We start from the raw sequence: 11956 nt of genomic DNA, 5'->3' as shown, positions 1-11956 counted from the left end.
AAGTGAACAATAGAGAGGATGTTAGTGAGAAACAGATATGGTTTATTATCTGTTGATGATGACATGTATAGTATTCTCAACTGGACTGGTCTGGGAAGTATTTCATGATGGGTGAAGTCTTTTAACAAGCAAAATGAGAAATAGTGATTGACTGTTTTTAAAAAAATTATAATAATAATAATTATTGGGAAATGCATGGAAAAGACATTGAATGGTGAAGCGGGGAGATTGATGTCTCTGTGTTGACCGACATGCATGGCATTCCCTTTTGGAGAAGCAGTGGAAGTCAATGTAAAGTTGTGTGTGGTCCAGTGTAATATGGAGAAGATTGTGATGGTGATATTAATAAAAAAAAATGGAAAAAAAAAATGCAAAAAAAAAAAAAAAGAGAATTGCCAATCCATGGCAAGGCTGATCAAGAAAAAACAGAAGGCACAAATACAATCAGAAATAAAAAAGAAGATATTACTGTAAATCCTTTACATATAACACAGATAATAAGAGGATATTGAAAACAACTTCATGCATTTCACTTAAATTTTCAAATTTATTAATATAAATTCCTAGAAGATAGCTTACTCAAAAACAATTTAATCAAATCTGACTCTAGAAAAAATAGAAAGTCTGAATAGTTTTACAATTATTAAACAAACTGCACCACTGAGCAAATCTTCCCAAGTTCAGGCCCAGAGACCAGTAGATGACATTATGATTGTACCGCTGGACTCCACGTAGTCAACTGCAGTTCGAGTCCCAGACCCAGCACCTTAAAACTCATGCTGGGTGTGTTTGCGTGTATACCCAAAATCATGAGAGGAGACCGGAGAAGGGAGTGTGGCATGACCATCACCACTGGAGGGTGATTTCTTGCTTTCTGTCTCTGGTGAGCACACATGCCCTGTAGCAAAAATCTCTAAAAAAAAAAAAAAAATCATATCCAGGTGGCGTTCAGGCAGTTCTGCCAAATACTTGAGGGAGAAATAATTAATTCTACAGGGCTTTTCTAGAAACCCAGTAAGAGGAAACATCTGTAACTCATTTTATAAGCTAGGAGAGAGAGAGGGTGGGGGGGAGTGAGAAAGCAAGCTGCCAGGTCTGAGACTCGAACCATGGTCAGCCATGTGGGAACTCAGTGACTTTAACTATCACACCATTTGCCAGCCATAAGCTAGCATAATTGTAATAGGAAAGCCCACCAAAGATGAGAAAGGGAAGTTATAGGCAATCTTACTTTCAAACAATGATAAAAAATATATTTGAAGTATGGGACCAGCAGATGGCATAATGGACCCGGTGGCTTAAACTCGAGCTGGGTGCGTGGGCGTGCATGCCCAAGATCCTGAGAGAAGAATGGAGGAGGAGGGATTGAAGTAAATAGACACACCCACATGCATACACACACAATGTAAGTAAATATGTGTGTATGAGTGGGAAGGATATATACATGCACAAACAAATCCAGCAATATAATATAGACCTATTGGTGTTTGCCCTGGGTATGTAAGGGTACTTTAGAAAATCTACTAACTTGGGAACCAGCAGTTAGCGTAATGGCTATGTCGCTGGACTCCCACGTAGTCGACCGCGGTTCGTGTCCCGGACCCGGTGGCTTGAAACTCACGCCAGGCGCGTGTGCGTGCGTGCCCAAGATCCCGAGAGGAGAATGGAGGAGAAGGGATTGCGGCGTGACCATCCCCCCTGGGGGGCGATTTCTCGCTTTCTGTCTCTATGTCTCTCTCTGTCTGTCTGGCGAGCGCACGCGTCCTACAGTGAAAATCTCTCCAAAAAAAAAAAAAAAAAGAAAATCTACTAACTTGAATTGCTCAATTTAACATATTAAAGGAGGATAAAACAGGTATAATCAGTAAAATTACTACAGATGTAGTAAAAGTGTTTGATAAATGCCCATAAGCATGACAATAACTCACAGATATGGTTTATTATCTGTTGATGAGGATGTGTACATTATTTTCAACTGGGCTGGACTGAGGTGTATATCATGCTGGGTGAAGTCTCTTTACAATCTAAATGATGTATAGCAATTGAATGTATAAATAATAATAATGAAGAAAAAAAGAAAAAAAATGGAGAGTGGCGGAGGCCATGCAGCCAACACAGGCAGAATATAAAGAGCTGCCTCTCATGTCTAAGCAAGGCTTGGCTGAGAGGAACTGCAGGCAAGGCCGCAGCCACGAGCTCAAGGTTTCAACTGTGTTTGTTGTACTGGTTTGTGCTTTCAATCTCTCTGCCATGGGCTTAACTGTCATTACGGTACCCTGGTACCCCATAAGGGTAAAAATAACACCCCCAGCCTTACTGTAACTTTTACAATAATCCTAAAAGAATGCAGACCCCTAAGGCGGCAGTGAATGGGAATTGTGAGACTCACCCCACCTGCCTGGAAAATGTCAATAAAGAATGATGCATTCACTTCTCCTACTGGTGATTACATAGATAGCATTAGAAAGGTCTGGGTTAATGGAAAGTTGGTGAAACGACCTCAGTAGCTGGGAGAGGCTCAGAGGCTTACCTGTGAGGTACTGATACGCCAAACAAAGACCATGAGTCACCTTTGATCTCAGGACAAGGAAAAATTGCCACTCCCCTGAGCCATAGCCATTGTATAGAATGGCAAGTAGAGGGTCACAAGTACACAATAACCTTTAGGTCAGTCCTTAAGCTGCTTATCCCAGAGATAATATAGATATTCCACTGTAGTATATATTAAACTTGTCTTTACTTAATCAGATAAGATTTTTATCTAGGCCTTTGTAACTGGCAATCTGCTGCCAACCTAGCCTGAGGCAAGTTCTCAAGTTGGCCTGGGCTGAAGTTACCAAGCTGGCCTGGGACTGAGGTTATCAAGCTTCCTGAAAGCCCCCTCACCCAAAAGACCTTTCCCAGTAATCAAGATCTAAGAAGAGAATGCACTAGACAAATGGACTCCCTCGCCCTGAGGACTGTGACTGTTTATACCTAAACAAAACAGACATCATGTTTTAAGATTATTGTTCCTATGCTTTGAATACTTTGTTAGAGTAAAATCTTTTACTTCCCCCTCACCCCTCCTACTTCTGTAAGACATCCCTCAATAAATATGTAAGTTCCTAGCCACAGACACTGCAGTCTTGAGCTCGCTCTGACTGTAGTCGGCTGAGAACATGCTGAAGGGCATAGAGGTCTCTGCCTGAATTTCTTCTCACCTGCATGGCCTTCCTACAAGCTTCAACCCACTTCGGCTGGAGCGGGTCTCCGGCAGGAGAGGGAAAAGCAGATGGCATAATGGATACGTCACTGGACTCCCATGTAGAAAATTGTGGTCAGAGTCCCAGACATGGTGCTTAAAACTCACACTGGGTGCATGTGCGTGTGTGCCCAAAATCCCAAGAAGAGAATGGAGGAGAAGGGATTGTGCTGTGGCCACCCACCTGGGGGGTGATTTCTCACTTTCTGTCTGTGTCTCTCTCTCCCTCTGGCAAACATATGTGCCCTATAGCAAAAATCTCAAAAACAAACAAACAAATAGGGGGAACTTTAACCTGACAAAGGGGATTTACAAAACACTTTCAGCAAACATCATACTTCCTAAGAAATACTTTTTTTTTTTTTTAGAGGTTTTTAATATAGGGCGCATGCACTTGCCAGAAATACAGAGACAGGAAGACAGAAAGCGAGAAATCACTCCCCAGGGGGGATGGCCACGCTGCAATCCCTTCTCCTCCATTCTCCTCTCGGGATCTTGGGCACACATGCACACGTGCCCAGCGTGAGTTTAAGTCGCTGGGTCCAGGACTTGAACCACGGTCAACTACATGGGAGTCCAGCGACATAGCCATTACGCTAACTGGTGGTCCCGTTGATGAAAGAAATACTGAATGTGTTGCCCTTAAAATCAGGGACATGAGTCTTGATTTGATTATTGTATGCATACTACATGCATGCCTTAAACACCATTCTGTAGCCCAATCAGAAATCATAATTAACACAAAAACAAACACAGTAGAGAGCCCACTATGAACATGTGTGTCTATGCTGTGCGACAACTCCTAACCAGCAGAGAAGAAATGAAAGATCTAAAGATGCAATAGAGACTAAACTACTTTCAAATAATGTATTTATAATGTCAGTTGCTTTTTTTTTTTCTTTTATACTACCATGTCACTTATCTGAGTGGTGAGAGTTTAGTTTCTATTACATCTTTAGTTTTCAGCAAGGTTACTGAACACAAAAATTGACATGCAAAATTCAACGATTTCTGAATGCCAGCAAGTCAATATAAATAAATAACTAGAAGACAGGTACAATGGCATCAAAAAAGCCAAGTACCTAGGAAGAATCTTGAACATAATACATGTTAAGTCCACTGTGTAAAAAATTATAAAATCGAGGGCCAGCTCAATGGCACAACAGCAATGTGACGCTCAAGAGAAGTTTGATACTATGATTGCGACTGTGGTTCCAATCCCAGCAAGTCAGCCTGAAATGCTGGGCTCTTGCACCAGTGCCGAGGATACAGAGAGCTGGAGGACTGCAGGAAGGGAACTGTACATGACCTGACGTTCTGGAAGGTGCTCTGTTCTTCCTCTCACATGCACATGCTCTATCATGAATAAAGAGTGACTTCATTCATTTAAACAAAAAAATTCAATTGAAAGACATTAAGTCATATTTAAGGACTGGAAGACTGTATATCATAAAGATGTCTATTCTCCCAAAATGATCTTACAGATTCAATGAGATTTCAGTCAAATTTATAAAAGCTTTTGTGAAATTTAATAAGTTTATTCTAAAATTTATATGAAATACAAAGGCTATGAATAGCTATGGCAATTTATAAGAATAAGGTGAGTAGAGAAGCTCCCCCAGATACTGACTTGTAACAGTTAAAATAATTTAGAACATATAGTAATGGTGTAGGGATAGAAAGCTTAACAGAAGAGAGCCCAGAATCAAGCCGACATCTGATGGATGACAGAGTGGTTCTGTAGATGAGTGGGTAAAGTAGGGATTTCATAGCAAGGTAATGCTAGAAAAGAGTGAAATGTAATCCTTATTGATTATGTCACTGAACCTCCCAAACTGTGGTTTGAGTTCCAGACCCAGTGGTTTGAAACTCATGCGGGGCACATGGGCATGTTTGCCCAAGATCCTGGGAGGAAAATGGATTGCAGTGTGGATATCCCCCTTGGGGGTGATGTCTCACTTTCCCCCTCACTATCTCTGTCTCTCTCTGGAACACATGTGTCCTAAGGCAAAAATCTCTTAAAAAAAAAGATTTAACTAAAAAGCAAAACTATGTATGAAATATTTAGAATATAGTATTTTTTAGGAATTCCTCCCTATTATGAGATAATAAACCAATAATAAGATACAAATTATAATTCCAATTCATGCCTTAAAGCCTACTAGATTGTCAATACTAATAAACCTGACAAAATGAAATATTGTCAAGGATGTAAAGTGAACTTTTGTTCAGTGCTGGGAAGGTAGTCTGCTGGAGAAAGTCAGTTCAACATGTACACAACTGATGACTGTATTTTTACTTCCAGAACAATACTGGCACCCCATCAGAGATCTGTACAACGGTGTTCATGACAGCACTGCTTATAATAGCAAAAGCAAACACAATGAAAATTTAGAAACCACCCAAATAGCTACGAACAACAGAATAAAAAAAATACGAAATATTTATCAACAGTAGAATTAAAATATCATCATATATTCATACAATGGAATACTACTCAGTAATAACAATGATTTTGAGATTAATATGGGTGAACCTCAAAAACATAAATCTGAATGAAAGAGAAATAATGTGTATAAGTTCAAGAAAATAGGCAAAACTAAACAGTATATTGGGTAGAGATATGCACAAAGTTGTGAAAACTATGAAGTAAAACAAGAAAAACTGTCATAAAAATCTCATAGTGACCCTTATGGAGAAGGTGACAGAATGTATCAAGAAAGGACATAGAGGGGGTTCTCACTGGTAATGCCCATATCTTGAACTGGGTGGCTGGTGCATTGAGAGTTGCTTTATTATTCTTTAGAGTTCATAATTATATGTTATATATTTTTATATTTATGATATTTTAAAATAGAAATAAATTAATTTATCACATTTTCTTTTAATTTTTGGTAATAAAATACTTTATTGGTATTGTTTAACATCAAAAACACAGTAAAGTTTCCATTGCTTAGCTTCCATCTTTAATTAAAAGCTAGTTTTAAAAAACAAATAGAAGTAAAATCATTGTATACTCTCAAAACACAAGCTGCAACTTATCTTTGCAAATAATTATGTTCTCTGACTTTTTTCCCAAGAGACAGCAAGTCTCTCTGTTGTCTAGGCTGGCCTTGAACGTGAGATCCTCCTGCCTCGGCCTCCTTAGTGGCTGGGATTGCAGTACCACTGTGTCTAACTCAGTTCTCTCACTTTACATGCCAGAATTCTCCAGTCTTCATAATAAATAATTGAGTATAAAAGGAGAAAAGGACCTAAATTATTTTCTAGAGAACATTTTACACATTAAAAAAACCCCTAACTACGCCAAGTTAAACTTGTAACAATAAGTAGTTGAGAGTTACTGTAAAATTGAATCCATGTAGCACCTAGAAATTTGAAATTTGTAGTATTTTCTCTTAAAGAGAAAAAGAAGTAATGATTTTTCTTCTGTGAATTTTAAGGGGTTTGTATACAAATAAGAATTCAATATATGTCTGTTTTAAAAAGACAAAAATTTTAAAAATTACTTATACCTTTCACCATATCTCCAATTTCTGGATCTAATGGTAGAATGGTAGAAGCGATGGTAGAAGATCTACATATGATAAATAAGAAATCAAAGTCCTATTTTAATACAATTTGTTTTTCACCTTGCCTCATCAATTTAACTTATAGCTCAATTAAAACAACATTTTATCTGTAAGTTACGTATTTCTCTAGAATATCCTATAATTTGGATTTCCATTCAGACTATGTTCCCCTCCCAAATCAGAGCACTGTTATGGTGTAACTCATTAGATTGTTTTTTCTCCCTCCCCCCCTCCCCTCAGTGGACACCTTTCAACTCAAAAGTATTAAAATAATGCAAATACAGATGTAGCCTATGCCAACATATTAGAAAATAAAGGATAATAAATACATATGGATCCATGCTAAATGAGACAACACTAAGCAAAAATCACACAAAACCATACTATAGTCATCTGTTCTGAATTACCACAAGAAGGTCCTTGTATAGGGCTCACATAAACTAGTGTCTCCAGACATAGCTAGTATTCTGTGCTCCAACATAATTAAATTCTCTGTTAAAAATGCTTCCATGTTTATTTGTTTGTTCGAAACAGTCTATAGAACTTTGACTACTAATCCTGAACATGATGATAATGTAAGAATACATTACATTTTTTAATCAAGCCATAGATATATATATTTTTTAGATTCTAATTTATTTTCTACTAAAACCCATTTATTTAAAAATAAGACATTCAACGGGTAGAACATTGAGTTAAGGGGCTTTGATTTCTACCTTTTCTTGATTGGTTGAGGATAATTAAATATGTCATTTAATTATCATCTGTTTCAATAAAAAAGGATTCTTTACACTATCAACCAAAGCTCTTCATCTAAAAACCAAGTGGGCTGACTTAATGGTAAGCAGGTGAAGAGCCTATCTACGTGCTACATCTGTTTGTAGCATTCCACCCCTTTTGTAGGAATGTGCTGTGTGCAACCCACCATCAGCCCAGCACATTCCATCTTCTATTTGGACGCAATCAGGGTACTGCAAGCCCACATGCAATCCGAACATGGGTTCCAGGTAGAAACTAACTCAAGATTACTCTGGAGACCAACACCAGATTTCAATAGTTAATTTTTCCATAGTGTAGTAGTCTCATCAAACAGAAGCTTTGATATGAAACACCATTTTTTTCCTTTTCATATTAAGTTGACTGAAAAAGTAATGCCAGAAAGAACATGAAAAACAAACGCGTCTTTTCTGAAAGAGGCACTGCATCTGGAACAAGAATTAAGGCTAAATAAATAGTGCTGGTTTGTGGTTCAGACTGTAATGTGTTAATGATCACATCAACCAACAGCTTCACTATTTGTCCTGTATGCCTGTTTATGAAGATGCGTCTCTATTTCCTCTCTGAAGACCAGCATCCCCAGGTGGGAGTGAGAGGCCTCGTTCATGGCTTTGGACTGGATACACATGCGGTACTGCTCAGGGGTCAGTTCATCAGCACAGCGCTTTTCATGCCAGAGGTGGAAAAGACCAGGAACTGGAGTCCGAACCACAATAAGGTCACCATGTAAGTATTTTCGATAAAGGTGAACATCTTCTCCACCCCAACCTTTTACTTCCATGTCAAATCCACCTGCAGGATCAAAATTGACAGTATAAGTAACTGTCTAATGGCCAGAGCACAAATGTCTAAAGATTTACAAGTTCTGCTTCAGATGAGGTGGTGTGGTACAGGACAGAACACCTGACATAGAGGACTGACTGCTGAATTAGAAAGTCTAGTTACCAGCTGACGTTTAGACTTGAGAAGCTCAAGGTTGGCTGTTGAGTGTATCAAAATGAGGTTAAATATTTAAAAACATTTTGTAAACTTTGAAATCCTGTAAGAAATTTGTATAAAGTCAAATAAAAAATAATTATAAATCACCTATAATCTTACTGCCATTACTATTTTTATTATGTTTTCTATTCTTTTGAAATGCAAGTTTTTCTGGGTCACAGAAAACTTTCCAGAGGAGAAAATAAAGAAAGTGCTAAGCTGGAGATATATATTTGAGAGTGAGTACACAGACGATTTAAAACCATAGGTCTAGGGATCTGCAGATGGTATAATGGTTACATTGCTGTTCTCACACATAGTCAACCACGGTTCAAGTCCCAGACCTGGTGGCTTAAAATTCATGCTGGGCACGTGTGCTTGTGTGCCCAAAATTTCAAGAAGAAAATGGAGGAGAAGGGACTGTTGGTATGGTCATCCCCCCTGGGGGGTGATTTCTTGTTTCCTGTGTCTCTGTCTCTCTGGTGAGCACACATGCCCTATAGCAAAAAATCTCTCTTAGAAAGAGAACAAAAAACAAAAAAAATAGGGACCAGTAGATGGTATAATGGTTACATCACTGGACTCCTACATAGTAGACCACGTTTGAGTTCCAGACCTGGAGGCTTAAAACTCACACCAGGTACATGTGTATGTGTGCCCAAAATCCCAACAGGAGAACAGAGAAAGTACTGCGGCATGGCCATCTGCCCTGAGGGGGTAATTTCTCACTTTCTATCTCTCCAGCAAACACATGCACCCTATAGCAAAAAACTCTCTTAAAACAAACAAACAAAAAACCCTAGGTCTAAATGAAGTTATTGAAGGAATTTAGAAGGAAAACAAGGCTTAGTTCTAAAAATGAAGAAATGTTAATTCCCAAAAGTTGAAGAGGGGCAGAGAAAGATAAATCAGCAAAGAAAGTGTTTTCTCTCTCCAAATGAGGAAGAACATTTTGGAGAAAGTGCCAACATAGTAACTATATGAAAAATAAAGAAGCTGTCAAGTGTGTGCTATTCAATTAGGAACTTAGAAAGAAGCAAGTACCTACAACCTTACCTACACCAGTTCTGATGGGGTGATGGGGCACAAGGTCAACTAGAGTGAGTTGACACATGAAATGGGAGATAACGTTGAGACTATTTTCAAATCGGGTTAAAGCTGAACAAAAATATTTTTAAAATGGCTGAAATTTCCTAACTGTGATGAAAAACATTAATGTAAATATCTAAGAAGCCCAACTAATTCAAATAGTCCCATTAAAAACAGGCAAAGGATCTGAATGAACATTTCACCAAAGATATAAAATGAACACATGAAAAGAGCTCATCATGAGTCATCAGGATGATGATAATCAAATTAGAACAAAAAACCATGAGATACCACTTTACACCCATTATAATTTCTACAAACAAAAAGACGTATTAATGAGGAGATAGAGAAATTGGAATTTTCATTCGCTGCTGGTAAGAATGTAAAAATGATGAAGCTACATTGCAAAAGAGTGTGGCAATTCTAAAAAGATTAAACATAGAGTTACAATGACCCAGTAATTTTACTTGTAAGTATACAGTCAAGAGAAATGAAACCCCATGTTTACACAAAAATTAATACACAAATGCTCATAGAGTAGTAACTCTTAATAGTCAAAAGTAGAAGTAACCCAAATGTCCATCAACTTATGAACAGATAAACAAATGTGGTAGAACCATACAAAGAATTATTTGACTATAAAGAGCACCGAAGACCACTGTCATGGTGGTTAAGGGTGCTGGACTCTCATATGGCCAACTGCAGTTCAAGTCCTGGACCTGGTGGCTTGCTTTCTCACTTGCCCTCACTCTGTCTCTCAAATTAAATACTACTACTAGTACTACTACTAAAGTTAAGTAAAAGCAAATCTTTAAAAAATATGCCACAACATGGATGAACCATGAAATGTCATGCTGAGTTAAAGAAGCCTGTCATAAAAGATCACAGATTACATAACCCCATTTACAGTAAATGTTCAGGAAAGGAAAAATCAATAGGAAGTAAGTTAGTAGATACCTAGGTATGGGGGAAATGGGCTGGTAGGAAATGGAGAACAACTGCTAATGGTTTCTTTGGGGTGACGATAGTATTCTAAATTTGACCATGGTAATGGCTACACAACTCAGTGAACTGTACATTTTAAACTGGTAATTTTTGTTGGAGAGGTTTTTTTTTTTTTTTTTTGCTATAGGGCACGTGCGCTCGCCAGACAGACAGAGAGAGACATAGAGACAGAAAGCAAGAAATCACCCCCCAGGGGGGATGGCCACGCCGCAATCCCTTCTCCTCCATTCTCCTCTCAGGATCTTGGGCACGCACGCACACACGCCCGGCATGAGTTCTAAGCCACCGGTTCCGGGACGCGAACCACAGTCGACTATGTGCGAGTCCAGCGACATAGCCATTATGCTAACTGCTGGTTCCCTTAAATTGGTAATTTTTATAACATGTGAATTATATCTCAATAAAGCTATCATATAAAAAAAGAGGTAAGGAATTCCAATAATTCAAGATACTGCTAAAAAAAAAAATACCTGAAAAACAAACATCTGTTTTTGAAGGTGGTCCCATAGTACAGCAGTACAGAAGAAGCTGGATCCCACATGGCTGACTGGAGCTCGAATTTTAACCCGGGGCAACATGCCAGGTGCATGCACATGCCCAGAATCCTGAAAAGATTGAGAATCAAAAGAAGGATTGTGGCATGAGCAGGTCCTGATGGGAGTTCTCTCTCTCTTTCCCTCTCTCTCATATGTATGTGCACTCATGCTCAGTCATTAAAGGAAAAAACAATTTTGTTTTTGAGGGATAGTGAATGTTTATTGTTTTATTAAGCAAGAAATTAGGAGAAAGATTATTGGTTTTGTTTAACAGTCTTTTTATTGTTATTTCCTAACTTTCTATTCTTCGATGTCACAGTGGCAAAGAGACAAGGTTAGAGGATTTCCAAAACAAAAGGAAAATTATAAAAAGAATGTAATATGGGCTTAGAACTTATGTAACATATATTCTATGAGTTCTACTATGCTATGAAAAAGTAACCACAGAATGAATCAGGAGACACAGAATTAGGTTTCAGTCTTACTCTTTTTTTTTTTTTTGGTATAGGGTGCATGTGCTTGCCAGGAAGACAGAGTGAGTCAGAGAGAGAGAGAGTGAGAAATCACCCCCCCGCCCAGGGGGGATGGTCATGCCACAATCCCTTCTCCTCCGTTCTCCTCTCAGGATCTTGGGCACACAATGCACATGTGCCTGGTATGAGTTTAAGCCACCAGGTCCGGGACTCGAACCGCAGTCGGCTACATGGGAGTCTGGTGACGTAGCCATTATGCCAACTGCTGGTCCCTCAGTCTTA

At 38.6% G+C, this 11956-nt stretch overlaps 1 protein-coding gene across 3 annotated transcripts in view; it reads right to left on the bottom strand.

Annotated features, from left to right (window-relative positions):
- Nucleotides 1–7044: 7044 nt before the first annotated feature.
- Nucleotides 7045–11956, bottom strand: part of CSGALNACT2 (chondroitin sulfate N-acetylgalactosaminyltransferase 2) — a 59868-nt gene continuing 54956 nt past the window's right edge. For all 3 annotated transcript variants that reach the window (XM_006147659.3, XM_014587545.2, XM_014587546.2), the window contains one exon: nucleotides 7045–8385. In XM_006147659.3, coding sequence (XP_006147721.1) covers nucleotides 8093–8385 — 293 coding nt within the window. In that variant the 3' untranslated portion in view covers nucleotides 7045–8092. The remainder of the gene's footprint in view (nucleotides 8386–11956) is intronic.

Source organism: Tupaia chinensis, unplaced genomic scaffold, assembly GCF_000334495.1.
Source record: "Tupaia chinensis unplaced genomic scaffold, TupChi_1.0 Scaffold000217_1, whole genome shotgun sequence".
Lineage (NCBI taxonomy): Eukaryota > Metazoa > Chordata > Mammalia > Scandentia > Tupaiidae > Tupaia > Tupaia belangeri.
This window is presented reverse-complemented; position numbering and strand designations above follow the sequence as displayed.